This window comes from Cylas formicarius, unplaced genomic scaffold, assembly GCF_029955315.1.
Source record: "Cylas formicarius isolate icCylForm1 unplaced genomic scaffold, icCylForm1.1 PGA_scaffold_5__7_contigs__length_24384050, whole genome shotgun sequence".
NCBI classification, from domain to species: Eukaryota; Metazoa; Arthropoda; class Insecta; order Coleoptera; family Brentidae; genus Cylas; species Cylas formicarius.
This window is the reverse complement of record NW_026844341.1, coordinates 18,098,611-18,125,069: the sequence shown is the minus strand read 5'-3', so window position 1 is coordinate 18,125,069 and position 26,459 is coordinate 18,098,611. Positions and strand designations below refer to the sequence as shown.

Below are 26,459 nucleotides of genomic sequence, written 5' to 3'. Positions count from 1 at the left end.
CAATTTCTTGTCGCAGATCTATAGCAATTTTTTAATTATGGTCAAATGAACAAATTTCACACACAATATATACACGTTTTTTTGAGCAATAAGCACATCTGTAGCGCGTGCTTTGTTAAAGTGTTACATAGTTTTTCAATGTCTTAAAATGTCCCCAAAAGAGGCTCTGTTTACCTTTATTGCTTAACCGTTTTTATTTCACTCTCCAACATTATATATCCATACATTTCTACATTCTGTTTGATCTCGCCAAACGTTTAGGTAAAAAAAGAAAAATTTGTTTCAAAACGCAATGGAATTATAAAACGGGACTTGTCCAGATTTCGGTTTCGTCTAAATAGATTTCGCTGTTTATGTTACGAATATCGTTATCGGCAAAAAAACAAGTGATGTTCTATCACTAATAAGAATTGCCCCGCTAACCCCGGCCGTCCCCGCATCGGGTAACAGAGTCTTCGAAAACGTAGCGCGTAAGGCGCGGGAAGCCGGGACACGCGGCGGCGATTGTCGGTACTAAAACGCGGCAACACACACGTCTCACCCGTCCCCCTCAATCCCCGTTTTAGTATTTATTATAATTATTATTTATCCGTGGGGGTGGGAGGGACGGTCGCGTTTTTTTTAGGTTAGTAATTTCGCGCGATTCTCATTCACTGGCAGTATTACGACGCCGCGCCGATTGACGACGTCGAGAGAAGCGCGACACGCCTCGCCCTAACGCCTCGAGGGGCGTTCCCGACGCGCGCGCGTCGTTGCGAGGCTTAGGGCGCCTTTATTTTACATTTTGAATGTTTGTGTGTGCGTGCGTATGTGCGTGTGTGTGTGTGTGTGCGCGCGCGCGTGTGTAAGAACGTCTTACCTTCGGCGTCGCGGACTCGAGTGCATTCTGTCCGATTAAATGGGGGCACAGCTATAAGGACCCAGCCATACAGGTCTTACCGCATTCCTTTTTTTCTCTATAGAGATACACACCACGACTGCTAGGCGGCGCCGCCGCCGCCTCCGCCGTCCGGGGCTTTTTGTCGGCTGCCTTGGGGGGTATTGCTTTCGTTTTTAACTGACCAAAATGAGAAGGGGCAAGCATTTTCAAATCTGCCGGTCCGGCGGCGGTGGCGGCGGCGACGCGCGCGTAATTTTTTTTCTCTTGTTGACCGTTTTGGATATGCTAGTTGATTATTAATATTAAGTATCATTTTTTACTCGGTACGGCGGTATACTTGGCAAACGCTACATATTTTTGGAAATGCAGACAATGTGTGTGGCGGCCGATCGGCGCGTGCGCGTGTCGTTTTTTGTTTCTGTGCGTTTTTCCGATAGCGTGCCGCACGGGCGAGTGGTTTGGAACAAATCGGGTCGGTAGAGTCTGTATGGTGCTGCCGGTGGGCGTGGTCGCTTCTAAGCTGGCCTCCATTCACATTGTTTGCACTCGGGGCGGAGCGGGGCGGGGCGGGGCAGAGGCGCACGCACGCAAGGCAAAAGAAATTATTCGATATTCACTTGAAAGTGTCTTCATTAAAAGATTTTTTTTGTTTAATTTTTCTTTTTTTTATATATAGATATATATAAAATGTATTCTTATTTATAGGTATATTAGACCGTGCACAGTATGGTTATACATACTGTTATTTTTCACGTAATATTTTTTTATTAACGGATCGCACTGTATTTAAAAAAAATGTTCGATGTTTTTTTTTATGTATTTTTTTCCCGCAACAACTTTAAATATATTTCTATTGTCATTTCTTGGTTTTGTTTACTTTTTTTTTTTCGCCGCTCCCGTGTGGGTTAACTCATTTTTGTTGTGTAAATAATCATGTGTAAATAAGAATAAAATGTTTTCCTTAAAAAAAAAACGCTTTAATCGAACCGTTTTTAATGTCTGTCTTGCCTCTATATATGTAGTGTTTGCTGGCCTATACTTAAGTTTCTTAAGCAGAGAGAGAGAGAGAGAGAGACGACCTGTAAAAATTATCCCTACCGAAAAAAGAAAACTACAAACAATGAGGAAAATGTTAACCTACTAAATAATGTCAAGTGCATATAAATAAAATTTATTATTAAATTTATTATAAGTGGTGGTTGTTATTTCGCTGGGATTTCGCGGTAAGGCCTCCCAATTTCCCATTTTCCCAACCGCGCGGTAAGTAGGTCTCGCGGTCGTGTGCACTCGGGGACGCGCGGGCGTGCAATCCGGGAGCGGCGCGTATCACGAGGAGGTGTTTCCAGGTACCACCCCCGCCGCCAGGCAGGTGAAGAAAAAAGTGACGGCGAAAAGTTCGTCGGGCAGCACCGTCGCGCCTCTGGTTAGTATACGACCCCCCCATGTCCGCGTGGCGGAAAATAATTAAGCGGGCCCTCGAAAATGACACGCGCGTTGCCCACAGCCTCCGACGACCACGTCGCAGCCGCAACAGCAATCCAAGGCGACCCCCGCGACATCTGCGAGTACGACGGCGCCGGCGGCGGCTCCTGCCGTCGCAAAACCGTTGCCGGCGGCCGCCCCCGTCGCACCTTCCGTTCACAAAACGGCCAACGACAAGCCGCCGACGATACCGTCGCCGCTTCCCGCGCAGCCGCCGAACGCGATAAAGGCGGAAACGGGCGGTCGAGGCGGTCCGTCTCCTGCGCACGATAGCAAGCCTAAAGTGAGCAACGCGCCGTCGCCATTGACGTACACGGATCCGATAGAGCAGAGTCTGGCCAACCTGGAGCACGAGATCGTGAAAAACGAGCCTATGGACAGCATCATCGCGATGACGACGACCATAGGTCAGGTAAGGCGGGCGCGAGATAGGCGTGGTCGTGCTAGCTTATCACGTTCGCTTTGGTTTTGTTTTCTTGTCGCATAGAACAAGATGCAGATGGCGCCTATGAGTGCGGTAACATCCAACATGCCTCCGCATCACATGGCTTTGCCGCCGGGTCCAATGGCGGGGCTAATGTCGATGGGCGGACCGCAGCACCACAACTTGCATATGGACCAGGACATGCAAAGCTTGATGCACCAGGTGGGCCTGGTATGTTGACCTTTACGTGCGAATGTGAAAAATAAAAAAAATCGTTTTGTTTCTCATCTTTTTATTCACATACGCCGTGGTCGTCATTAATTTCCTCCAATTTGCGTGTAGGGTCACCCGCCGCCTCCACATGCCACAATCCACGCGCAAAATAACGGCTACGGCGGCGGCATTAAACACGAATACGAGATGGGGACGAACAACAACGGCATGTCGACGATGGGTCTACCCATGGAACTGTCGATCCCATCGATATTCGATCCGTTGCCGCAGCACCTGAACAACAGTAGCGGCGGTCAGATGAAGAAGGACCCGGGAATGCTCAAGGTCGAGCAGTCTGACCCGATGGTCAATTTTGGACTGGGCGTGGTCGACAAGAAGCCGCCGTCTTCGATGATCGCGGATCCGAAAATGGCGCAGCAGGCGTTCACCGCGGTCGGTCCGCCGCTCTCCGGCGGATACAAGGCGAAGCCCGACGTGAAGAACGCGAGCTCGTGGTCGAGCCTAGCCAAGGCGGGCTCGCCCCAGAACAACGCGTCTGGCGCGAGCAGCAAACAGCAGGCAAGTATAAGATCATTGTTCGCACAGGTACGAGCGATTAGGCAGTCCTCAATTGTTATGAAACGATTGAAAGCGAAAATTGATGCTGGAGTTTACTGAAAAGAGGATATGTGTGTGTTAAGTGATCGGTGATTAACCCTCGGAGTATTGAGTGATGTAATGGAAGCTTCCCTAAAATTCTAGATTAACTCACTAAAAGGGGCAGACCAAAATTCGTGAAGGAAAGAGGTCTCTAACCGCTCCTGTGGAACTCAAGACTGTCTTCCTAATATTAATAGGTGTAAGACCTGGTTCTCTTTCCTAAAGGGGTGTCGTGCATGAATTTTGCTCACCAAACTATCTTCATCCATTCTTCTTATGTGTGCACTCCATAAAAACATCATATGATTGAGGCCTGCGAAGTGCAACGTTTTCATTTGATAAGAAAAATCACGACACTAATGCGTTCGCTGATGATTTTGTCTTTGTATGCGGAGCGTGCTCCTCCTGTCCATCAAACTTCTCAAGTACTGAACTATGTTTCACCAAGAAGGTAAAATACCAACTGGTGACACTCGATAGTATCTTAATATTGGCACTGGAGAACAATCCGGAATATCGTCATGCCTTCGTTGACGCGTTAGTCCACAATGTGACGATGTGGTCAGTTTTCATCTGAATTGAAGAACATGCAGATGTCTGAAGAAATCATTTCGCCGACTCCCTGGTGAGGTGGCTACTCTACATGACTAAACTTCAAAAAACTGATTAACAACCAAACAACTATCCTTCCTACTTCCATTGCTTAACAAACACCAATTCATATTGGGTTTGAGTAGAGGCGATGCAGTGGAACACATCACCGAAGCGACTCTTCGAGTTGTCATCGCCTACGTGAAGTTACTAAGACATTCTACCTCTTTAGGTTCTCGTTCCTCAATTGATTTAATATTATCTTACCATCGTTGATACGAAAGCACGTTTCCAAGGTCCGGAATAAAATTCGTAGGTCATGGACAGCTTCAAGGCGTTCCAGAACAAGGCGAAGGAGAAGGCAGACCGGGAGAAGCAACGGCTGGAAACGCTCGAATTGAAAAGGCAACAGAAGGAGCAGGCGGAAAAGGAGAGGATGCGGCAAGAAATGGAGCGGCGACGAGAAGTGGAGGAGCAAGAGGCGTTGGAAAAGGCGAGGAAGGCGGTCGCGGAACGCGAGCAGCAGCAGCAGCAGGCGTTGCCCTCGCAACGGGTCGAAGAGCTCAAGTCGTCGCCGGGAGAGGGCAGCACGTCGCCGGGTTCCCTCAGTTCCGGCTCCGACCGGATATCGGACCGGGAAAGGCAGCGTCTGCAGGAGCAAGAGAGGCGGCGACGCGAGGTGGTAAGTGTGGCGAACGCGTGAGCGGGTAGGTTCCATTTTGACGGCGTCGTCTCCCGTTCGTAGATGGCGAACAAAATCGACATGAACATGCAGAGCGACTTAATGGCGGCCTTCGAGGGTTCGTTATAATGGACTTCTTCATTGAGGACGGACTGTGCGCGAGGTGTTTGAGACATAAAGGGTGGGGCGTCTTCGCCGCCGTTGAAACTTTCCATTAAGAGGGTGTGTAGATTTTACTCGCATTGAGACGACGAGATGTGTATGTATATAATAGAGAACGATTAATATAAAGAGTACGTGTACAGACGTTTTGAGTTTTTTAGGTTTTAAGACGAGAGGCGCACGGGAGCACGCGTTTGCTAGTTGTTGATAATTTTATATTATATTGTTCGAGATAGGTACAAACGATCCATTCAGAACCATTACCTCATTCTTCTTTTGTTTTTGTTTTTTTGAAATCGTCGACTTTCGGGCGCCGCTCTATGATACTCAGTTTTTTTTTTGTTAAGGCCGGGCGTCGATAATTTTGGTCTTCCTCCTATCCCGCCTCCCATTTCATCCTCATCCCGAGGCGGACCCCGCCCACTCCATTCCTTTCGGCCTGTCGTACATTTCCCCACAAACGACCTACCTTAAACGTTCTTCCGCGTAGTTAACTACAACTTACCAGGACGGTGTAAATTATAAAAGGGCGAGCAAAAGTTTCCTAGCAATAAGGTACCTACTATCCAACCGATCGGGCCGGGGTGTGGTCCGAGATTCGAGGGGCGTCCCGTCCGTAGCTGGATCCCTCTCCCCTTGTCGTCGGTCCGCCCGCCGGCCCGACTTGTAATTATTGTATCATAACGTGTATTGATGATTATTATACTGTGTTTTTGGTATGGATTTTTGCATCGACTTCGTTTGCAAAATTGAAACGAAGGCGCGCGCGCGCACTCACAGACACACACCACACACAATCATTCGTAGATCCTTCTTTTTTTAAATGTTTTATTTTGTAGTTACTGTATTAACGATTTTTTTTATTGTTTGGCTGTTATTATATATTTTTCAATAACTTTTCAATTTTAAGTCAGAAATAGTGATGTTAGACTAAATAAATGAAGATGTATTATAAACGAATGACGTTTTCATTTAACGATTCTCCCAAAAAAAAAACCCGTCTATCCAAAACTTATATTTTAAAAAATCCCGATATCACTAGCGCCTCGTTAAATGGGGCTAGTATACAAAAAGCGACGCCAATAAGACAATTAATTGTAATGCTGAAGACACTCCAAACTCGTCTTAATTAACAAAACACCATGAAGGAGAATTGATTGTTGTCGAATTTGGTAAAAACCATATACCTATGTTCTAGATAAATGCAGTAAAATTTGAAATTCAAATCGAACAATGTCTAGTGAATGAGGGTATAATAAAATATATATATATAAAAAAATTTTTGCACATATGCTTCGCACCTCTCCACAACTTACGCACCTCTATATATAAATGCGTCTCTCGTCGCGCGCTCACCTCACACGGGCCCCACGTAGGGCGCGAGTCTCGTGATGGGCCTGTGGTCGTATTGGCGCACCTCGACCGCCTCCTTGACGTAATCGCCGCTCCTGCCGCCGGTCTTACTCGTCAGGTAGACGTCGGTAATCACGATATCGCGGCTGACCGCTTTGCACATGTCGTAGATCGTAAGCGCGGCGACGCTAACCGCCGTCAAGGCTTCCATCTCGACGCCGGTCCTTCCCTCGCACTGAATATCCGAAAATAGTTTCACCTCTTCGGAGTCGACGTCCAACGCTGCGGTCACGACAATCCGCGTCAGCGGAATGTTGTGACACAAGGGTATAATTTCGGACGTCTTCTTCGCGCCGAGGATCCCGCTGATCTGCGCGATACTCAGCACGTCGCCCTTTTTCACGCCATTCTCGCTGATCAGTTTCGTTATTTTCGGGCCCACTTTGACGGTGGCGACGGCGGTCGCCGTGCGCACCGTCACCGCCTTGTGGATAATGTCCACCATCGACGCTTTGCCGCGATCGTCCACGTGGCTGAGGTGGTTCGAGTAACGGCGCGTCGAGAGCGACGCGGCCGTCCCTCCACCGACGCCAAACGGGTGCGACAATTTTGAGGTTAGGGATGTGATTAAGGGAGGGGCGGTAACACCTGCAAACAAACGATGCGGGATGTTAGTGCGGTGGAGGATATATCGGTGCTTGAAATGATATCGGTACTAATAACAAATGTCAGAAAATGGCATACGACGTGCAAAAAAATCAGTTCAACGGAGGAGGGTTCCATGACAGTACCACGCCTTTCTCAAATTTCAAATAAATATTACAAAAGTCGGGATATACATATATCAAATACACCATTTTTTTCGTTATAATATTTTTTCATCTAGAATAAAGATACAAGTTGTTATAAATAACGCTTAACTTCGTTTTTAAGGTTAGGGGCTTGATGACGTTTTGTGTTCTAGTTTTTTTTTTAATTCGATCTGCAAGTCAATGCAGGCCCGCGAGCAAGCAAACTTTTATTTTAATAATAATGTCCACCGCTCTATCGGTCATTTTATGAAAAATTCTTCATACTGACATTTATTTTAAATACAATAAACTCCGTTTATAACGTACTTCCGGGTTCTACGTACATATACGTCTAAAATACTCATTTTTCATCGCATATATAACCATATATAACTAATACGACAGTTCTAAAGTACAATTTAATGTAAATTTTCACTATTGTTCTGATTATAAAGTACAAGTGTATGCTAAAACCGGATATAGGTGCGTGTCCGGCCGACAGTTTCCACTTTGTTTATTTGATTTTTTGAATTTCTGGTTAAAATGGCGGATCTGAGCAAATCTCTAACTGTAAAAGAAAAAATAGAGATTACCAGAAGTACTGAGAGTGGCATCGGTAAAGCGGAAATTGGTAGACACAAGAAATTGACAAAAACAACAATGTCTACAATTTCTAAGATCCGAAAATATTGCAATAAGTGGGCCAGTTCTGAAATCGAAAGCCGAAGAATAAGCCAGGGGATTACAGGGTGAGGATATTTTAGTTTTACAGGTTGGCTCGAACGTTTTAAAATTCGTAACAACATAAACGTCGGAAAAGTTTCTGGTGAAGCAGGAGATGTTAACAACCAAGCTGTGTTGAACTGCTTAGAGGATAAGTAGCCCAGTATTGCACAAAATTACAGCTCTGAGGATATTTTCAATGGTGACGAGACTGGGCTGTTTTACAAGATGATTCCCGATTGTAGCCTTAAATTTAGCGGAGAAAAATGTTTGGGTGGGAAGCAGTCGAAGTTGAGGTACACCGTTTGGATTTGTGCAAATATAACAGGAAGCGAAAAATGCAAACTTTTTTTTGTTATTGGTAAATATGAATGATCGAGATGCTTGAAAAATGTTAAAAATCTACCTGTCATATATAAGTCAAACCAGTGAGCATGGATGACCTCAGCAATTTTTTATAGTTATTTAAAGGATTGGGATGAAAAACCAAAACGTCAGAATAGAAAAATATTGCTTCTGGTTGACATCCTAAAAATCTAATCCTTTCAAATATCGGATACTATATTACCGCAGATATTTTTTGCATCGTTTGATCCAGTCAATTGAAAATAAGGAACCTTTCAACGTCAATATCCTAGACTACATAAAATTACTCGCTGAACGTTGGAATGAAGTTATTTCAACCACTATTTCAAATTGCTTTCGACATGCAGGTCTGATAAAATCGGAAGATGAGTTTGATTCAGACGATGACTTTGGTTTAGTGGTTCGAGAAGTACAAAAATAATGAAGACATCTTCCTGAGCTGGATAATTTCCCGACTGTTGATGATAATTTAATAACAAAGGAGTTATTAATGGATAACGATATTATTAATTGATTGAAGTTTTACAGCCAAATGCTCAACAGGACGCAGTACCAAGTTATCTGAAGCGCTTTGTCCTTGCTGCGTCCTGGAACGTTGAGAAGCACATCGAGAATGTGAACTTTGTATGGAGCAAAAATAAACAAACAAAAATAAGGATTTTTTTTACTCAAACTCAACTTGTATGTTGTAAAGTTTATATAGATAGATAAGTTTTTAGTTCGGCAATTTAATTTCTTTCGTTTTTAGTACCTATATTAGTGTTTATTAGTTTTCTATTTTCACCTACCTACATATTTTTTTTGTATTTTTTTATAACGTACTTCAACTTATAGAGTGATCATTTTCCAGTCCCCAGAGGGTACTTTATAACCGGAGTTCATTGTAGTTCTTCCACATAACCGATTCACTTTGTTAATTGATCATATTCGGCGATGGTTTTAAAGCGACAATGATGAAGTATGACCGTGAGACGATGTTATTTACCTTAAAGCGAAAAGAGACGGAAAGGCGGGGAGTTCGAATTAGTGTCCGGGGAACCCAAGCAAAAGAACCGAATCACCCGCCGATAAGGATCATCGGACGGTTCTCCATTCGTGACAAATTCGACACGCCTACAACATTCGCAAAAAACAACAGCCATAGAAACGCAACGCAACGCTTCGCCCACTCACCGGCGTGCTGCCGTTTTTTCCTCATTACGGCGGCACCTATCAAATACGTCAAATCTTCGTCCGAACATCCGGAACGTATCGCGTCCCTCAACGACACCTCCTTGTTACCGAACAAACACACTTTAAGGTTACCGTCGGCCGTCAGCCGTAACCTGTTGCAAGTACCACAGAAATGCTCGCTCATCGAGGTTATGAAACCCACCTGGCCCCGGTGGCCCGGCACTTTCCACGCTTTAGATGTGTCGTTCGGACCGTCGACCCACTCACCGAAATCAACGTACTTCGTTCTGATTTTATCAACCATCTCGCGGTACGGCACCATTTTGTTTTCCGCCCATTCGTTGCCGGTAAACGGCATGTATTCGATGAACCTCACGTCCAGCGGCTTGTCTTTGGTGAGCGCCACGAAATCCAACATCTCGTCGTCGTTGATTCCTGAAATCGGGGCGCTCCTACAACCACCGGCCTCCGATAGGCGAATCGCCTCGAACCTTTCATAACCACGCAGTTGATTTTCACCGGGTCGTAACCCAACTGTACCGCCAGATCGATTCCCGCGATCGCACGACTCCACATGTCTCTTCGGGTAATTTTGCGATACAATTCCGCGTTCAGCGTATCCAGGCTAACGTTCAACACGTCGAGTCCGGCTCGTTGCAGCGCGACCAACTGTCTCGTTAGCGTTAAACCGTTGGTAGTCATCGCGACGGTGTCGAGACCCGCGACGCCCTTCAAACGACCTAATCCCGCATCGCCGCGTGTGAATTTCCGAAAATAAATACGCCGAACGAAAAAGCACCTTTCAAAAATCGAAAAAGTCAAATAAAATTTATATTCTCTGCTCACACGGATGACATTTTAAGTAACGTCACTCATCTGCGAAATCGGTCGCTGACCACAGATACTATTTGAAGACATTTGATCAGTGAGGCCGGAAATAGCCAACTCGGTATTGTTAATTCGCATTTTTATTACGTTTCATGGAAGTCGGACAGTTGTAAATAAATAACATCGATTATACAATTCCTTCGTTCGTCAACTTATTGATATTCCTTAAAATATAACCTATTGGTTTCAATATACAGGGTGTCCCAATAAGGGCAAAAGGACAACGGGTTCCGGGATTAGAAATTCGAAAAAAAAGTAAGTACATCGGGGCGACGGAAAATTATGGAAATTATTTTCGAATTTCTGGAATGACATCGATTATACAATGCCTTCGTTCGTCAACTTATTGATATTTCTTAAAATATGACTTATTGGTTTTAATATACCGGGTGTCCCAATAAGGACAACGGGTTCCGGTATTAGAAATTTGAAAAAAAAAAAAGTAAATCGGGGTAACAGAAAACAGTGAAAATAAATGAACACTTAAAAACCTTGGATTTTGAAAAAAATGTCCACATTCGGGTCCGTATTAGTGTGTAATTATTCCGCATTTACCAAATAAAGCCCTAAATTATTATTTATTTATATCAAACGATATTTTAAATGAAAATAAAACTCATTATTTATGTTTAATCCTAATTATATCAACCATTGACGTATTTAAGTAGTAAAATAGGGAAAACCATTTAAATTAAAATAAACATGCTCTGAGTAAAGGATTTCTCTGGTGGTATATATACGAAGATGTTGTTTTTGTTTTCACTGGAACGGAAAGACAACTGCAGTAGTTTTTGAACCATATTAACTCCATAAAATAAAAAAATTTGGTCTTAATATTGCTTTTAAAACTGAAAACACCATAGGACTTTTTTTAAGAAACAATAAAACCAAATTAGGAAAAACTCAAATATTCACAGTTTACAGGTTGAAATGTGGACCATGTCCCAAAATTTATATTGGACAAACAGGTAGAACATGTAAGAAACGCATTAACGTACATAAAAGGGCGTATTGGTATTGGTATTAAAGGGGGGCGCCCTCGCGGGCGTCCAAGCACTTAGGCCACCAGATGGGCCCGTTGATAAAAGGGCGTATAAAAATAAAAGTTCGGATTCTAACTATGCCATTCATTTAAAATTGAGAAATGCACAAGTCTGACGATAATTTTGATATTTTACATAAACAATCAAAAAGCAAATTTGTTGGAAGCTATGGAGTTTAAAAATGAGATATTCGAATCTATTACTCAATGACCAATCGGATTTAAATGCATCTCCGTTGTTAAATTTATATTTACACAACAATATATAGATGTCTGAATATTGTCATATTTTGTATTTGATAATTTATCCTCGAAAACGGCAATTTTCATTGCCCATAATTGACACACCCTGTACATAATTCAAAAAATTCCGCAAACAAGTTTTTTCTGAAACCATGCAGTGCACCGTCATAATCAATGAAATCATCTCGTGTTGACAGAGCCCCCGAAATAGCGATTTTAATATGAATTACGAGTAAAAAACACCAAGTTGGCTCATTGCCTATCACAACTAAAGTGTTGGTTACCTAATTCTTCACTCTGGTTGGCAGACAATTAAAAAATGTACTTTTTATTGGCGATTCTTTTTCGAAATTTGCTGTACGTACGAATAACGTCGACCAAGTCTCGCCTGACCGTGGGTTCCCCGCCCGTTAACCTAACTTTCGTCACCCCTTGCTTGACAAACAGTTCCGCGAGGCGCAGAATCTCATCGGTCGTGAGAAGTTTCGCGGACTGCGTCAACTTGACGCCGTCGGCGGGCATGCAGTACTGACCTGAAACCGCCACGCAGCCGCCAACTTCAAGAAATTGCAACACGACAAAAACCTAACCTCTACGATTCACTTACATCTCAAATTGCAGCGCTCAGTTAATGAAATGCGTAGGTAAGTGTGTCGTCTGCCGAATGAATCGGTCAGCGGGTCCACTTTTGTCTGAAAACGGCATTTTTTTTTCAGCCCCTTCGGTAGCGCATCGAAAATAAAGTACCTACCTCTTTGGGAAGCACGGAAGTCGTCGCAGTGGAGTACCGATGTCCGAAAAATCGGACGGCGATTACACACCCGCTACGTTTCAACATTTTTCTGACACTAAGCACCCGAGCAGTTTATGAACACCGATTAGATAAAAAAAAAACACAAAGTTACTATATAAAGACTATGATAAGGCACGAAATTCAACACGATAAAAAAATTTATGATCCTAATATATAGTTAATTGACGATGGAGCCAAAAATAAAAACCGCCTGTCGCCGATCAAGATGGCCGTAACTTACAAAACGACAACCCTATCGAAAAACACACCACAGCACACTATTTATGAAGAACAAAATCTTGTTTTTGCCTAACCGCACAAAAACAAGGTTCGGTATCGGTCGACAACCCGAAAAATTCCGAGCCGGGAATGCAGGATTCTGCAACCCGCGGCGCCATCTGTTAGTCGAAAACGATAACCGTGGGTACCGGTCAACCCGGAAACATGTCACTATCGAGAGCGCAAAGCCAAATTAACACTGGCCGCTCGGCCAAACTCGCACGAATTCAAATGGCAACGAATTAAAGCCTGGTAGACACGATCAAATATTTACATTTATGTATCTACTCGATTGAGAGGAATTTAGCAGAACAAATTACCAGCTATTTTTTCCCGAATTTGTGCATCTAAACCTGAACAAGCGTGTGTCATACATTTTTTAACGAGGAATTGGGTCGGTTGTTAATGATCCAAACTTGCTAGAAGGAATCTAGAAGATTTGTAAATAGCATAAATGTTTCATCTTTCAAATATATAATTTTAAAAAGTGCCAATTATTATTATTATTATTATATTATTTGGTATGTATAGGATTTTATTCAGCAAACATAACCATTTTTCTCTTTTCTACTCTTATATGGTTAGTAAGAACATCTTTGCATAAAATTTGGCCATTTTAACACTAACAAACACTATTATATCAAAATTTAAAAACCAACACTCCAACAAAAAAATCAAGTCCACTTTGCTAGAAAAAATTGCTTAGCGTCTACTATTTTGAAAATTTATAAATAGTATAAAAGTTTCACCTTTCAAATGTATAATTTAAAAAAGTAAAAATTAGTATTATTATATCAGTTATTGTATCAAAATACATGGTGTACACCATCACAAAATTGCCAGTTAAATTTTTTTTATTTTAATTCTCACTTAAAATTTGTTGGCACAAAAACATTATGTTGTCCAATCTTACTATTTGCTGGGTAAAAAACGATCCAAAACGTGATACGGCTTTTTCTTCTTGGCCTCTGCGCGGCTCAATACCCCTTTGGTGATGTTGATAAACTCCTAAAAAACAAAAAAATCAAGGATATGTGCGACGTCTAGCGGCAAATCTCGGTACCTTTTTCGCCTGACTTTGGACGATTTTCTTGTTTCTCGCCAGCTTCACCGTACCCCCTTTACCTTTGCCCTTATTCCTCGGCTCGTAGTTGATTTTTGGCGGTTTCAGATACTAGAAAAGAAAAGTAAAACATCCCAGTCGGGGCTCCGCCCATTCACACTCACCAGCAGTTTCTTTTTGGCTTCCACCTTATCCCTCAAGGTCACCACATCCACTTCCGCTATTGTGGTCGGATCCAGCGTTATCAGATCTGGCTGTACCTTTTCCAGAAGCGCCTTAACCTCTGCCTCGCGCCGCTGACCTTTACTCTGGTAGGGGTTGGCCTCGAGCGTATCGAAGTTGGGCTCGCCCGCCCCCGGTACTAGCAGGCTGGTGAAACCGCGGGTAGTTGCCACGCCCAGCACATCCTCGTAGGGGCAGAAATTCAAGTTACCGACCGAGTCGGCGAACCTATGCCGGAGGTACGGTCGTTTCGCGCGGGCGGCACAACAGTCCCTGCAAATGCGCAGTTACGCCCACCGTTTCGAGTCGGATCATGCCCCTCCCACCTACCTGTACACTTCAACGATGTTGCCAGTTCCGACAGCGAGCAGCTGCTTCTGCGAGAAGGCCAGGTGGCGGGGCGCCGCCACCAATTTGTACTCCTGAAGCGGCCCCTCGAGCTTGCGCACGTCCCATATCTTCAGTTCGCGGTTGGTGGCGGCGGTCGCCATGTACGTGCCTGAAGGGTCAACGTGGAGGGCGCTGAGCGGGGCCTTATGGCACAACATTTTGGCTAAAGGTTCGCGCGAGTTGGGAGACCACATGGAAACTACGCCCTTCGCGTGACCCACGCAAAGTAAAGCGTTCCATGGATTCTGGCACATCATACTTAACCGACCTAAATTTGTATTGTACTGGGTGACCAGTTGGCCTATAGACACGTCCAACCAACTCAGATAACCCACGTCGCTCTAAAACGGATAGGCGCGTAGATCAAAGCGAATCGTTACAGGCGTATGAACCTTACGCAAGAGGCAAGCAAAAAGTGGTAAGCTAAAAACTCCATCCTCGACACCCTGTCGAGCCTCTTGATGCAATGAAGCTCAATGCCCTGGTGGTCATAGATATAAACCCAGCTTTTTTGAGCCACAGCAAACATCGTCTCGAGATGTAGGAAGCACACGTCGTGGACAGACTCCATGACATTTATCTCGCAATGCAATTTTTTCGTAAGCCAATCGAACGCGGCCACGTGACCTTTTTGACCACCCAGCACCAGATGGCGTCCGTTTTTTGTGTATCTAGCGCGGTAGGGGCCAAACTCGAGTTTTAACTCAAAATGTTTGGCCGCGGCGGATATGTCGACGCTATTGGCGATCTGCTTCTGCGTGAACTGGGTGGTGGTCTCGCCCGCGTCTGCTTCCAAGAACCCCGCCTCCTCGGTCAGTAATAATTCCGTCCGGGCGGCTAATTCATTGGCGAACTTGATCGATTTTTCCTTGTGCTCAATTTTTTTCCGGTGCACCTTCGTGTGCACACCTTTTAAACCAACACCTTCCCCTTTGCTATACTTTTCGAGCAACTCTTTCGGTATAGGAGCCTTTCCCTTGAATCTTGGATTCGGATTCGATATTTTCGCTGTTATTTTGAAGCGTTGGTTCCGCCTGTCATGCTTCTGGTCCTCCCTGCGCCGGCCCCATGGTTTTTTTTTCACATTGCTAACGTCGAATTCGATAACATCGGGCGAGTTCTGTGCACTCGTCTAAAACGTAAAGGATTTGGAAACGTAATAACTGGGAACAGAATATACCTTCATTCTAATGAGTAGAAGATTTTTCTAAACAGAAACCAGAAACAACTTTCCATTTGTCGTTCCAAAACTACGATGTTTTTAGGTTATGGTACATCACAGAACAGTTACATTAATTTCTTTATACGCAATGGACCTTTGAAGTTTTTTTTTCTATTATACAATGAGCTCGCGTCTTTACTTAGACGGCTGCCCAGGGTTTTCCATATATCAACGAGTAAATTAGGTAATTTTTGCCATCCGTTAAAATCGGACAATTACAAATACACCCAAGGCTCCCGGTGGAAATCGAACCCACAACATCCGCCAAGTTCGAGTTGGCAAAAAACGCCTTACCAACCAAGCCATTCTCGGTCCCATGAAAAATTTTCCAGGACCCCATAAAATTGAAATAATGATATTCTGTGCTTTGGCGAGTAACCTTCGCAATTTTGCCAAACGGGAAATGCGAAAAGAAGAAGATTATGTTCTGTGCTTGAACAATTGACATTGGACGATTGATCTTTTTAAAGGTGCCCAATTTGCGGTGAATTGTAAGAATATAATATATTAAGACTTCTTTCGTTTGACTCACGTGTCAAAACAAATCGCAGAAATGCGTATCGAAACGTGTTATTTCTGCTCCTCCAGGATATATCCGGGACACGGCATCCAATTTGTACGAAATGATTGCAAAGTAAGCAAGAAATGTCGTTCTTTTTGAAGGTTGCTTATGCCAAGAGGTTATGTATCGTGCTGCCCTATCAGTTTTCTCTTTCGTAGATTTTCAAATTCTGCCGCTCAAAGTGCCATGCGGCGTTTAAAAAGAAAAAGAACCCGCGCAAAGTTAAATGGACCAAGGCGTACCGCAAAACCGTGGGCAAGGAGCTCGCCATCGATCCCTCTTTCGAATTCGAAAAAAGAAGGAATGTTCCCGTCAAATATAACCGGGAAACGTTCACCAAGGCCGTCGAAGCGATGAAAAAGGTCGAGGCGATCAAACAAAAACGGCAAGGCACCTACATACTGCAAAGGCTGCGTAAGGGTAGGGAATTGGAGCAAGAGCGCGACGTCAAAGAGGTGAAACGCGATTTGGCACTGATCAAGTCGCCGGCCGCGGGCTTGAAACAGAGAAAGGAAGCAGAGAAGGCGTCGGAAGACGTCAGGCAGAGTGATGACGAATCTATGGAGGGCGTGATTGAAGATGGAGGCGAGGTTACATTATAAATGTGTATAATAAATTTAGATTTTCAAATACCGACTTTTCTTAACACTAGTTATTCCAAACCTGCTTTGAGTAACAAGAAATGATTTTGGGCTGATAATGTCATTAGTCGCTTTGTATAAGGAAGATCTTTTTAAGACCAAAAATTGCTTTTGTTATGTAAACGTGTATAATAAACTTGGTTTTACTTCATCGTATTGTTTTTTTATCTCTGGGAAAAGAACCTTCCGCCAGTCCCGTTGATGACGTACTAATATTTCTCTTTTTTAATATCTCCGACGACTTTTAAATTTATTAATACTATTCGCCCAAATATCGACTGAAAACGGTCATTAGGCAAAAACCGGCGGTGGCGGCGGCCAATTGCACCACGCCCGCCGCCCTCTTGCCGTGCTGCTGGTGCCACCTAGCGCGCTCCCGCGGCAGCACTTCGCTTACTGTGACATACAGCAGGGTCCCGCCTGCCAGCGCCTGAAACGAAAGATCAATGTATGAAAATACCGGTATATTGACGAAGGGGGGGGGGGGGGGGGTGACTGACTTGTAATATCGGTATGACGGCGCTGGTGATATTCCTCGGGACCTCGGATATGACCATTCCGAGGACGATCCCCGCCAGGGACGCTCCCGCGAACACCAGGACGCTTACGAAATGAGTGCAGAACGTCACTTGAGGACCCGACGCCAGTTCGGCGCCCAAACAGAACCCCACCACCAGCTTGTGCGAGGCTATGGCGCCGAGCAACAGCAACACCTACAGAAAACATAACATTTCACATAAGCATTGAAACAACAAATATTTGGCCGAACGATCCCGTCAATCTTACATAACGTAGATAAAAAAGAATAACGAACTAACCAAAGAAACTTAGCAGCAGTGGCCAAATAAAGCATAAAAATAAAAAAAAAAAAAAACAAAGAAACAAACTTCATGCGTTAGTTGTAGGTCATGTTCATGTACGTCATAGATCCTCGTTTGGTGTCGGGTTTTTTAATACGATATTTTTGTTTTACTTAATAGGAAGCAAATTATGAATTCTGCTCCAAGCATCTACACATAAGTGTCTTATGTTCCTATGATTGAAATTGACCTATATGGCGATGCAGGGGCAAAATATAATTGCTTTTTGTACCCAGCGAAGTGTTACCGATCCAAAAACGTAACTACCTTACTGGGAAGATCCTCAAGCCCGACCACTAAACCCTCGAGGAGCGAATGAACGGACAATGCGACCAGCAACCCAAAGTTCGCAGTCGGTACCGAACTCGGACATGGTTCCTGGTGCCCCACGTGGCACAGTTGCGAGGGTGTCGCGTTATTGTCCTGGTACAAGAAACTGTCGCTCCTTGCCCGAAAAAATGCCGGGTTGTAAGGGGGCGACCGCTGATACCGCAAGAGGGCGCCGTTCTCTGCGGTGCCGTACGAGTTTTTGTCGCTTGCTGAGTGTCTCCTGCGTATTTCGCCTCCTTCGAAATGTGTCTCGTGCTTGTGACCCTCCGCGCCGTAGAAATAATGCACGGTCTCGTCCATGAGGTAGAGGAGGAAGAAACCTCCGCAGAAAAACAGTTCCGTGTAAGGTTTGAAGTTTTTTCGAGTGGCCTCCCTCGCTTCGGGCAGGATGTGGATTAGGGACGTGGCGAGCAGCACACCGCCCCCGAAACAGAGCAGGCACGACAAACCCAGGGGGTAACGTTTCCGACTTTTGTTCGTGAAACATGCCGGCAACAGGCCGGACAAGATACTGCCCACGCCCAAGGACACTATGGCAAACACTTTGGACTGCGCAAGATTCATATCGCAGCTCGCATCACACGCACACGGGGGCACCGTATTTTTTTTTTAAATGCAATCGAGCACCGAATCGGGCTGTTTATTCAAGTACTCATCGCAGCGGTGTATTTCTGATTTGCATTGTCTCTGCACACACTCCCGCTCCTTTTTAATCTGTTTCAATAATATAGAACAAAACAAGCCGAATAAAAGTACTGATAAAATTTATCTGCTCCGAGTAGTTTGTTAGTTTTCGGATTTTTAAAAATACAACGCAGATAATGAGCTTCTTAGCGCCAGGTTCCGATTCGATAAATTCTCGTTTTTTATCGATAGTTTTTTGGCAAATAAAACTTGAACGAAAGGTTTAATAGCGATATAACGTTTCCTCCATAAACATTTATCATGGACCATTCAAAGAAAATAAAAACGTGGTGCATATATCACAGACCACAGGGGTGTTATATAATCTTTAGACAGCGTCAAACGCTTGACCGTGGTCCCATGTTGCTACATTTGATTAGTTTCTGTGGAGTCGCTCAAGAGATAAGTATTATATACATACCAGGGAGAGAATACAATTTAGCAACAATGAGACTTCAGTGAAACATTAAATGTCTTTTTCATATTTTGTGCACATTAGATTGTCAAATTTCCCAGATGTGACTTAAACAGTTTATGGCAATAAGACCACTTTTAACATTAGTTGGTAATTTGTTCAAAACAAATAAAAAGTAATTAATCTAAAATTTTTATCTGCGGCCACTTTCTATATCCTCTTTCTTAAGCTTAAATGGGTGGTGGATTTTAAAAAACTGCTGGTAGGGTTTCTTTTGATCCGCGTTGGCCGGTAAATAGTGGCCACCTTTGTGCCTGACTACAATGGGATGCTCGAAACAGTTACTCAGTGCTTCGCTCATCTCTAACAAAAAAAAAATGTTGCAAAGTCGTACACAGTCAGAAAAAGTACATTTAATTACCTGTCGGAATGATCTCGTCAGTTTCGCCAAATATGTGCAAAGTTGGCACAGTTATCCTTTCTGTATAATACTTCAAGTGAGGCAACGCCCCTGATTTAAAACCAGACGCCAAAATGGCAAAACTAAATCTTATGTTTTTCGTCACTAAAACAACGGCCTGGAAAACACAATTGCGAAAGCGTACCGCACTTACGCCCCCTCTGTTGTAGATCGCAAAGGAGCCCTACAAAGCAGGCTCCTTGCGAGAACCCGAGTAACCCGTCAAAGGGTCCTTCCTTGAGAAATATTTCCTCAATCATTTCCACACTTTCTTGAAAACCTATCGCGGGACCCCCTTTCCTTATACCTCGGAATGTTTTGTCTTCTCGGTTAAAAAACCATCCGTACTGTTCTAAAATAATCCACCATGTTTAAATCTAAAAGGTGATAACGTAAACTGTGGAAACCTTCATCTTTGCTTTGTCCGATGTTGGGATCCTTCGTGGCGCGCATATCGTCGACAAGAATAACCTTGTGGGGCGCCGTTATGTAGGTAAATTGCGCCCACTTGTGTACGATTTTCCGAAAAGATCCAGTTTTCGCTTTGAAGGTCTCGGCGTTTTGTCGATAGCCGTGAATCGCCAGGACTTTCAATTTTTGAGATTCGGTGAGCGGAGTACAACATTCTCTCGCAGCGTCTTTAGAGCGCAACATATTTAAAATAACTTCTGTTGCCCGTCACAAGTTTAAGGTTAGACATACGGGCCACATACCAAATTATTATCTACACCCAGACCACATTCAACTCTTCTTCTATTGTTGTTTCTGGGCTCGAATCTAATTAAACACTCAAACAAACACATAAAAAAAGAACCAACCTCACTTTAAAAAATTGAAAATACCTATAATTTAAAAAGACCGAAAAAAAGCGGTCTGTGGCCTGCGAATTAATATGTGGAGGCCGTTTCAAAGCTCGGGGACATTGTACGTTACCCGAATTAAAGAGGGCAACGATCAATTACATATAGCGCTGACGAATTTCATGGTTCTTTGGGAAAACATTTTTACTACAAAACAGTTGGAGCGTGGTTTCAAAGTAAACGCTTCCGTAAAGTCAGCGACATTGTTGCAATTGACCTGGATATGTTTTTTTAAGCAATGTAATCCTGTAATCGAAGCCTCCATGCTTGCAATAAAAAATAACGCGCTGGATTTATTGTATAATATAAGGGAATGCGAGGTGTTGATTGAGAAGCGAGGCGAGGATGTAGAACTTCAGATAAAAAGAGAACTGTCAGAACAGATTAAGTCTGAACAACTGGTATTTAAGTACATTTTACAAAAAAAGGAAGAAGCATTGGTTTGTACGTCAGATTCCGTGTTTTGCTAATCTTCATTCCCGATTACTACAGTTTAAGGATTATATTACGGTGCCATTGATACAAACAGTATTTTACTTGGAGACACAACAGAGGACATTGTTGTCTGCCATAGAGAGGAAAGACAGGGAACTGGAAGAGCATCGAATGGAAAAAGGAGAAATATCTCGAAGTAGACGCTACTGAAATTTAAAAATGTATGTTCTCTTAAAATGTTATTTTATTAGATGACTTGAAAACGGAAAAGTTCGACCCAGGGTCGTTACAGAGGGACAGTAAACTATTTTTAAATGTTTTCGAAGGTTCCTTGTTGGGCAATTTAATGGAAATATTTAATGACGAAAGTGAGGGAATTGCGCTCCCCACTCCCGGGTAAAAAAAGCGGTTTTGTTCTTGAACATTCTTTTTCAAATATCGGGTTGTAGCGCTTCCGTTCAGCACTGGAATTTGAAGCCGAAACGGAAGAAAGTTTACAGCTCGAAAACCGTCGTAAAGAAAGGATCCGGCATCTCTTATAACAAAAAATAGTATTAATAAACTCCTTTACACTTTAAAACCTGTTTATATTTCCTAAATCAAATATATTAGTCTCGCAAACAGTTTTAAGTTGTAAATAATACTATACTTATCACAATGGTTGGAAACATGCGCAATTCAAATGGTCCCGCGGAAGCTGCACCAAACTGGTAACGCGAAAGTGATGGTAGGCAGTGTCTTCTTATTAAATTAAACATGAGCGGGTGCCAAAGTAGGTAGGCGCAACAATAATCACCTTCTTGTTTCCATGATTCGCTAGATGATGCACTGACCTCTAAAACTTTTGATGGTCTGTAAGATGACGTTCTTACTAACGCAACTAACGAAATGCTATTTATAATCAATGATCGAGGAAGTCTGTGGCGATTACAAAACAGCGCATGCCGGCATTTTTACTACTTTCTACACTTCGGCCTCAATGACAACATAAATTGTGGAATTATGTGCATGGTACGTAATGGAAAACATTTAATAATGCGACTATACTATGGCGACCACAGTTCAACCCGAAACGCGCGAGGAAATAATTTTCCATAACGCTAATTTGACAAATTTGAGCGCGTAACAAAAGATCGGACTTAAAAACCGCAGTCTTCGTGTAAACATTTACCTACGGGCTACTTTTAGCAAGAGGATGCCGAGCAACCTCGGATCTGTATGTCGGATTTGGTTTTCAGGAGGTCAGTGTGGTCGTCGGGTACAGGATCCGCCAACGCGTAGCCCTAAAAAGCGATTCGGCTACAGTAACGGCTAAAGGATCCTCCCGGGTCTACCCACTTTCTGCTCTCTTTTCTCGCGGATCTTTCTCGCCAGACACATAAACGACGCGTCTATGTTCACATTATCCTTGCAGGAAACCTCGAAAAATGGCAAATCAAAATGTTCGGCAATTTTGTGCCCGCTCTCGCTATCTACTATTCTGTCATTCGATTCGCATTTGTTCCCGGCGAGCACTGTTATACAATGCGGCGACGCGTTCTGAAAGAACAACGCGCGGTCAAAGAATAATAATAATAATAACTGATTGATATTGCAGAGCCTTGCGTAAAGCGTCATAACGTTTTATTTCACCTCTTCGATATTTTGTAGCCAGTAAGTTATGTGATTGAACGATTCCAAGTTGGTGACGTCGTAGAGCAACAGGATGCCCATGGCGCCCCTGTAGTAGGCCGTGGTCAGGGTACGGAACCGTTCCTGTCCGGCGGTGTCCCAAATCTGAAGCTTTATCGGGACACCGTCCAGATTAATTATTTTCTGCTTAAAGTCTATGCCTACGCAAAATCGTACGAGGTTTGCATATAATAAATTTACCGAGCGACGAGGGGCAACACTCACCGATGGTGGAAATGTAAGCCTCGTAATAGCGCTCGTCGCAAAAGCGATGGACGATGCACGTTTTGCCGACGTTCGAATCGCCCAGTACCAGGATTTTGTAGGTAGCTGCAAAATCTAGCGCCATATCTAACCCGTTCGTATCGATTTCGACCGCTTGTGTACATCGCGACGGGAACAGGGGAAGTAATTGATTTTTTAATATGATTCCCGCGCAATCGCTTTAAAAATTTGATTTATTGCTGCAAAGGCACAGTTCAAAACTGGCGGCGGTAACAGTTTCCGTCCGAGACCAAATTTAAAGCAACTCGCATTTTGTTGGAATCGGCAATTCGCGTTGCCGTGATGTTAAGCTCTCACTTTGGATTGAATATGAATCCTTGTTGGACACCCGCAAATTGAGAAAAGAAGAAGAATGGCACTTCTATGGTCAGTGTCGGGAACGTTTAAAATAAAACTTGCCTAACCTTGCATTGCAAAACTGGTTTTATACTTTCAAATTAAGGAATTACACGAAAAAAATTAACTCTACAGGGTGAGGAACTGACTTCAGCCCAACTCGGAGGGCTTAACATCGTTGGTGTCCGCTGGCTTTTGCGTAGACTTTTGCAAGAGGTTCTGGCTAAACCATGCCGGTCTAGGCTTTTGCATTTCCACAATACGTTTCCCTTGCCAAAACTCGTCGGGCTTGTCATCTTTTTCGCCCTCGTACAACACCACGACCTCATTTTCGACTGGTTCGAGCTTGAGCTCTTCTTGTATCGCGTCTTGCATCGTCGTAGTTTCGTCGATCACTCGTTTATAGCACGAAGCTAAAACAGGTTATGTTTTAGTGGCGTTTCGCGAGTGCCGCAAGTGTGATTGAATCTTACGACACAACGTGCCCGCTTCGTAGTCGTCGCCGCAAGTATGGCACGTCCTTAAATCCTTCCGCGGACGCAGTATTTTAAGTATGTATTCGGGATGCCCGAAGCGCCGCTTCTGCCTCTTTTCCAACGTCCTCCTGCTCTTGGGCACCGCCCAAAGGAAGCCGTCGCCTATTATGTCGTTCAGCAGGTCCGTTTTCCGGGGCCGGTCGACATCGACGCATCGCGCCCCGACCAAACATAAATCATCTGTCAGAAAGTGAGGTTAGGTGCGTAATCGACGGCGTGAGTTATGTAATTCGCGGCTCACCCGGAGGATATCTGCATCCCAACGCTCGTAAAAACGCCCCTTCGCACTGTCTCACCAAAGCACTCGCGCGGCTAATTAAAGACGCGATCGCCATCCCCGAAATACGTTCTTTCTTGACGCGCGTGCTATGGCCGAACCGTGAATACGAGCGCAGTGGTGTGGAGAGTGGGGCTTTGGCCGACAATGCGGTGAGCAAAGACGGTTTCTAGAGGCGCGTGCAGTGACAGTCGCTGCCATGGCTTCCATGGGCTCGAGTAGGATTTTCCGTGTTCGGTTACAGGAAAAACTGTGTCAGTGGGGTTGTTACCCTCCGTCGTTTGTCGCGGACAAATTTACGTGTCACCGTGGGGGGGCCGCTTTTGGATTTTCCGCCAGTGCCGCCGCCGCTGCGCCGTCCTGTTGTCAGGTTAGAAGCCTTTTTACCTTTTTTTTTTTTTTTGGTGACCCCGGGGGGTGGGGGTCCGTTCGCGAATTTTTCGCTCCATCTGCGCCCAACCCCACAAAAAATAATATTTCCGAATCCGAAAAGTGTGTCAGTCGGGCCGTAAAAATGGAAATTGTACTTTTACTTTTTAGCGGTCCATGGACGTGCGTATACGGAATGCAATTGAAAAATATTGCAAAAATCAAATAAAAATAGTCAAATTACTATGTATTACGGGAAATATATTTCCAAAACCATATTACATTGCCGCCCTTCCCCCTAAGTACCAAGTGCTTGAATAATATTCAATATATTTGTAAGTTTTGTTGGTAAAACGTTCAACATGTTACGGGATGTAAATTGAAAACGGGGTTTGAAAAAAAAGCTCTGGCGCGAAAAAATTTTTGATTTTAGCGTTTTTTCGGCAACCCATTTTCGAACCCCGCCCGCGCTTTCACAATTCGATCGTCCAGTTTTGGATTAGTTTTGGCCATTCTGTGTGGCGTTGTTCTCGAAAAAAATGTTTTTTTTTCTCCCCTCTTTCTATTTCCAAAAAAATTCTAACCCGCATTCTTGAAATCTCGGGAATAGAAATGAAACAGGGACAAAGAATTCCACGTTACCAAATATGAACGTCTGTAATATATTATGAGTTTGATAGTCAACTCACCCAAACGTGTATGGTTCTAATCTATCATTTTAAATAAAACTACAACGGAGAATAGTGGTCCAAAAACTATAGTGCCGCTATACAAGTTGTTGAACAGGGGTTTAAGTTGATAAACGTCCCCCATTATTATTAGTAGTAAAAATACCGTGAATAAGAAAAGGCAGAAGAAAAATACATGTGTTTTCTTTTATCATGCACGACTAATAGAATAGATCGGGAATAAAAATTTCGTATTTTTTTTTAAAGAATGTTTTCATTTTAACGTTTTAGGGAACACGTCCACTTTTGGCCATTTGCCCACGACATTTCTATCCCGCGTCGATCGTACGTCACGTCGTATTGGCGCTTCAAAATCGACGATACGTTTCATCCTCGTTAAAATATACACGGTTACGGATTAAGATACGTATTTTCACTTTCGAATCGAAAAAGTGAACACCGCGGAAAATTTGCCGTTCGGTCGGGGCCCCCTTCCCGCGCGCCCGCCGACAACAACAACTTTCTCGGGGCCAGCCGCCGTATAGATTCCGAAATAATAATAAGAATACTTTCTTCGGTTTAAATGAAGAGCGCGACGTCGATACGTCCCGAGGTTTTGCGTCATTCGACGACGAGGGTTTCTAAAATTCTAATTAGCCGTCGATGAGTTAATATTTGGTCTCTGTGTGTGTGACGGTATTCGTTCGAAAGTCGTCCGATATCTGTATTTGGGCGGATCGTTTCGACGCACATTTATCGCTTTGCGACACCGAAAACGAGATTGCAATTTGAAAATGGAAAAGAAAAAAATCACGACATGGCCCGTAACCGTCGAAGCCTGAGAGTGTATGCCACCATCGTTGCACTCACGCATTGCGGGTTGCATCTCCGGGGATATCTAACAAACCTTTAAAATAAAAGTCAATATAAACGTGTGCACAAGAAAGAACACTTGACTGATTGAAAACAAAATTGCTTTCGAAAAATAGTCACTGGGCGGGGCAAGTTCGTAGAAACTGTTTCAGTCAGCAGCTCTGAAGAAGCCAACAGGATTGGCGAAACGTCAGCAAGTTCGACTCAGCAAAAACCGACGCAGCAGGAATCCAGAAGTTTTGTAAAAAGGATTAGAGTTGTCGAATGATATTTCTTCAAATATCTCGCGCATTCTGTATTATTGACGAAGCGTTTACGGCATAGTTTACGATACTATTGAAATAAAATTATCCCATCTTAAACGGTTTCGCATTTATCGCCAATAATTTACCAACAAAAACGGTCATTTTTAGGATCTTTTAGATTTTTTCAATAATTCAACCTATTTTTCCGTTTTTTTGAATTTGCGGCGCTCCCTGTATATTTTTGAAAAATTGTCAAGAATAAAAGTTTATAGAGCCGTATCTTCTGCGTCTTCTGGTTCAATAATTTTTT

General features: G+C 43.7%; 10 protein-coding genes across 20 annotated transcripts in view; 4 read left to right on the top strand and 6 right to left on the bottom strand.

The window, feature by feature from the left end:
- The window catches only part of LOC132701838 (bromodomain-containing protein 3), a 32,940-nt gene extending 26,890 nt beyond the window's left edge, over positions 1 to 6,050 (top strand). For 7 of the 8 annotated variants that reach the window (XM_060670068.1, XM_060670072.1, XM_060670069.1 and 4 more), the window contains exons 14-19: positions 2,227 to 2,303; positions 2,385 to 2,774; positions 2,850 to 3,017; positions 3,129 to 3,578; positions 4,567 to 4,932; positions 4,996 to 6,050. In XM_060670068.1, the coding sequence (XP_060526051.1) occupies positions 2,227 to 2,303; positions 2,385 to 2,774; positions 2,850 to 3,017; positions 3,129 to 3,578; positions 4,567 to 4,932; positions 4,996 to 5,061 (1,517 nt within the window). In that variant the 3' untranslated portion in view covers positions 5,062 to 6,050. The remainder of the gene's footprint in view (positions 1 to 2,226; positions 2,304 to 2,384; positions 2,775 to 2,849; positions 3,018 to 3,128; positions 3,579 to 4,566; positions 4,933 to 4,995) is intronic. The other variant, XM_060670070.1, reaches the window with a different exon arrangement.
- A 138-nt stretch (positions 6,051 to 6,188) lies between these two features.
- LOC132701840 (molybdenum cofactor biosynthesis protein 1) lies at positions 6,189 to 12,565 on the bottom strand. 2 transcript variants are annotated; one of them, XR_009618822.1, is made up of 7 exons: positions 12,425 to 12,565; positions 12,281 to 12,365; positions 12,039 to 12,206; positions 9,992 to 10,240; positions 9,501 to 9,935; positions 9,313 to 9,440; positions 6,958 to 7,095 (listed from the first exon to the last, which is right to left on the bottom strand). XR_009618822.1 is itself a non-coding variant. In XM_060670078.1 (6 exons), the coding sequence occupies exons 1-6, from the start codon at positions 12,509 to 12,511 to the stop codon at positions 6,452 to 6,454; spliced, it is 1,668 nt and encodes a 555-aa protein (XP_060526061.1). In that variant the 5' UTR covers positions 12,512 to 12,565; the 3' UTR covers positions 6,189 to 6,451. The 2 variants fall into 2 exon arrangements, 1 of the variants encoding a protein (XP_060526061.1); XM_060670078.1 differs by lacking the exon at positions 9,313 to 9,440 and having other exon boundaries at positions 6,189 to 7,095.
- Positions 12,425 to 15,942, bottom strand: LOC132701839 (WD repeat-containing protein 46). 2 transcript variants are annotated; one of them, XM_060670076.1, is made up of 6 exons: positions 15,601 to 15,942; positions 14,818 to 15,552; positions 14,361 to 14,761; positions 13,973 to 14,303; positions 13,809 to 13,919; positions 12,425 to 13,753 (listed from the first exon to the last, which is right to left on the bottom strand). In XM_060670076.1, exons 1-6 carry the CDS (start codon positions 15,604 to 15,606, stop codon positions 13,658 to 13,660), a joined length of 1,680 nt encoding a protein of 559 aa, XP_060526059.1. In that variant the 5' UTR covers positions 15,607 to 15,942; the 3' UTR covers positions 12,425 to 13,657. The 2 variants fall into 2 exon arrangements, with proteins under 2 accessions (XP_060526059.1, XP_060526060.1); XM_060670077.1 differs by having other exon boundaries at positions 14,818 to 15,540.
- A 138-nt stretch (positions 15,943 to 16,080) lies between these two features.
- Positions 16,081 to 16,815, top strand: LOC132701846 (probable ribosome biogenesis protein RLP24). Its single transcript, XM_060670084.1, has 2 exons — positions 16,081 to 16,276; positions 16,363 to 16,815. Exons 1-2 carry the CDS (start codon positions 16,196 to 16,198, stop codon positions 16,804 to 16,806), a joined length of 525 nt encoding a protein of 174 aa, XP_060526067.1. The 5' UTR covers positions 16,081 to 16,195; the 3' UTR covers positions 16,807 to 16,815.
- Positions 16,816 to 17,093: 278 nt separating this feature from the next.
- LOC132701841 (zinc transporter ZIP3) lies at positions 17,094 to 18,599 on the bottom strand. The gene is made up of 3 exons (XM_060670079.1): positions 17,973 to 18,599; positions 17,346 to 17,558; positions 17,094 to 17,275 (listed from the first exon to the last, which is right to left on the bottom strand). The coding sequence occupies exons 1-3, from the start codon at positions 18,597 to 18,599 to the stop codon at positions 17,105 to 17,107; spliced, it is 1,011 nt and encodes a 336-aa protein (XP_060526062.1). The 3' UTR covers positions 17,094 to 17,104.
- A 713-nt stretch (positions 18,600 to 19,312) lies between these two features.
- Positions 19,313 to 20,328, bottom strand: LOC132701843 (esterase AAEL000016). Its single transcript, XM_060670082.1, has 4 exons — positions 20,002 to 20,328; positions 19,749 to 19,946; positions 19,556 to 19,699; positions 19,313 to 19,497 (listed from the first exon to the last, which is right to left on the bottom strand). The coding sequence occupies exons 1-4, from the start codon at positions 20,246 to 20,248 to the stop codon at positions 19,328 to 19,330; spliced, it is 759 nt and encodes a 252-aa protein (XP_060526065.1). The 5' UTR covers positions 20,249 to 20,328; the 3' UTR covers positions 19,313 to 19,327.
- A 33-nt stretch (positions 20,329 to 20,361) lies between these two features.
- LOC132701842 (uncharacterized) lies at positions 20,362 to 21,470 on the top strand. 2 transcript variants are annotated; one of them, XM_060670081.1, is made up of 5 exons: positions 20,362 to 20,630; positions 20,691 to 20,894; positions 20,947 to 21,085; positions 21,141 to 21,285; positions 21,339 to 21,470. In XM_060670081.1, exons 1-5 carry the CDS (start codon positions 20,487 to 20,489, stop codon positions 21,439 to 21,441), a joined length of 735 nt encoding a protein of 244 aa, XP_060526064.1. In that variant the 5' UTR covers positions 20,362 to 20,486; the 3' UTR covers positions 21,442 to 21,470. The 2 variants fall into 2 exon arrangements, with proteins under 2 accessions (XP_060526064.1, XP_060526063.1); XM_060670080.1 differs by having other exon boundaries at positions 20,362 to 20,894.
- A 139-nt stretch (positions 21,471 to 21,609) lies between these two features.
- On the bottom strand, positions 21,610 to 22,949 carry LOC132701845 (ras-related protein Rab-8A-like). The gene is made up of 5 exons (XM_060670083.1): positions 22,786 to 22,949; positions 22,522 to 22,721; positions 22,228 to 22,428; positions 22,061 to 22,172; positions 21,610 to 21,730 (listed from the first exon to the last, which is right to left on the bottom strand). The coding sequence occupies exons 1-4, from the start codon at positions 22,907 to 22,909 to the stop codon at positions 22,074 to 22,076; spliced, it is 624 nt and encodes a 207-aa protein (XP_060526066.1). The 5' UTR covers positions 22,910 to 22,949; the 3' UTR covers positions 21,610 to 21,730; positions 22,061 to 22,073.
- Positions 22,950 to 23,236: 287 nt separating this feature from the next.
- LOC132701769 (large ribosomal subunit protein bL32m) lies at positions 23,237 to 24,090 on the bottom strand. Its single transcript, XM_060669944.1, has 3 exons — positions 23,959 to 24,090; positions 23,655 to 23,897; positions 23,237 to 23,594 (listed from the first exon to the last, which is right to left on the bottom strand). Exons 1-3 carry the CDS (start codon positions 24,050 to 24,052, stop codon positions 23,332 to 23,334), a joined length of 600 nt encoding a protein of 199 aa, XP_060525927.1. The 5' UTR covers positions 24,053 to 24,090; the 3' UTR covers positions 23,237 to 23,331.
- Positions 24,091 to 24,193: 103 nt separating this feature from the next.
- Positions 24,194 to 26,459, top strand: part of LOC132701767 (all trans-polyprenyl-diphosphate synthase PDSS1) — a 54,752-nt gene continuing 52,486 nt past the window's right edge. Inside the window, exon 1 of the mRNA XM_060669943.1 lies at positions 24,194 to 24,364. Coding sequence (XP_060525926.1) covers positions 24,194 to 24,364 — 171 coding nt within the window. The remainder of the gene's footprint in view (positions 24,365 to 26,459) is intronic.

Bases quoted from the DNA above. Each gene is read 5' to 3' on its own strand.
- LOC132701769 (XM_060669944.1), bottom strand. From the start codon at position 24,052: ATGGCGATCGCGTCTTTAATTAGCCGCGCGAGTGCTTTGGTGAGACAG. The intron at 23,898-23,958 runs GTGAGCCGCGAA...ACTTTCTGACAG, and splicing joins GGGATGCAGATATCCTCCGG to ATGATTTATGTTTGGTCGGG. The intron at 23,595-23,654 runs GTAAGATTCAAT...AACCTGTTTTAG, and splicing joins CGAAGCGGGCACGTTGTGTC to CTTCGTGCTATAAACGAGTG.
- LOC132701843 (XM_060670082.1), bottom strand. From the start codon at position 20,248: ATGTTGCGCTCTAAAGACGCTGCGAGAGAATGTTGTACTCCGCTCACC. The intron at 19,700-19,748 runs GTAAGTGCGGTA...CCGTTGTTTTAG, and splicing joins CGATCTACAACAGAGGGGGC to TGACGAAAAACATAAGATTT. The intron at 19,498-19,555 runs GTAATTAAATGT...TTTTTTTGTTAG, and splicing joins TGACGAGATCATTCCGACAG to AGATGAGCGAAGCACTGAGT.
- LOC132701842 (XM_060670080.1), top strand. From the start codon at position 20,487: ATGTGGAGGCCGTTTCAAAGCTCGGGGACATTGTACGTTACCCGAATT. The intron at 20,895-20,946 runs GTTTGTACGTCA...CGATTACTACAG, and splicing joins AAAAAAAGGAAGAAGCATTG to TTTAAGGATTATATTACGGT. The intron at 21,286-21,338 runs GTAAAAAAAGCG...ATCGGGTTGTAG, and splicing joins ATTGCGCTCCCCACTCCCGG to CGCTTCCGTTCAGCACTGGA.
- LOC132701846 (XM_060670084.1), top strand. From the start codon at position 16,196: ATGCGTATCGAAACGTGTTATTTCTGCTCCTCCAGGATATATCCGGGA. The intron at 16,277-16,362 runs GTAAGCAAGAAA...TCTCTTTCGTAG, and splicing joins TTGTACGAAATGATTGCAAA to ATTTTCAAATTCTGCCGCTC.
- LOC132701841 (XM_060670079.1), bottom strand. From the start codon at position 18,599: ATGAATCTTGCGCAGTCCAAAGTGTTTGCCATAGTGTCCTTGGGCGTG. The intron at 17,559-17,972 runs GTAGTTACGTTT...TGTTTTCTGTAG, and splicing joins TTGAGGATCTTCCCAGTAAG to GTGTTGCTGTTGCTCGGCGC. The intron at 17,276-17,345 runs GTCAGTCACCCC...CTTTCGTTTCAG, and splicing joins CCGTCATACCGATATTACAA to GCGCTGGCAGGCGGGACCCT.
- LOC132701840 (XM_060670078.1), bottom strand. From the start codon at position 12,511: ATGTTGAAACGTAGCGGGTGTGTAATCGCCGTCCGATTTTTCGGACAT. The intron at 10,241-12,038 runs GTACGTACAGCA...ATGCGGGATTAG, and splicing joins AGACTTGGTCGACGTTATTC to GTCGTTTGAAGGGCGTCGCG. The intron at 9,936-9,991 runs GTTCGAGGCGAT...CCCCGATTTCAG, and splicing joins CAACTGCGTGGTTATGAAAG to GAATCAACGACGACGAGATG.
- LOC132701839 (XM_060670076.1), bottom strand. The intron at 14,304-14,360 runs GTAGGTGGGAGG...GCGCATTTGCAG, and splicing joins AACATCGTTGAAGTGTACAG to GGACTGTTGTGCCGCCCGCG. The intron at 13,920-13,972 runs GTGAGTGTGAAT...TTTCTTTTCTAG, and splicing joins AAGCCAAAAAGAAACTGCTG to TATCTGAAACCGCCAAAAAT.
- LOC132701845 (XM_060670083.1), bottom strand. From the start codon at position 22,909: ATGGCGCTAGATTTTGCAGCTACCTACAAAATCCTGGTACTGGGCGAT. The intron at 22,429-22,521 runs GTGAAATAAAAC...TTGTTCTTTCAG, and splicing joins GGCTACAAAATATCGAAGAG to AACGCGTCGCCGCATTGTAT. The intron at 22,173-22,227 runs GTGGGTAGACCC...ATCGCTTTTTAG, and splicing joins GCGAGAAAAGAGAGCAGAAA to GGCTACGCGTTGGCGGATCC.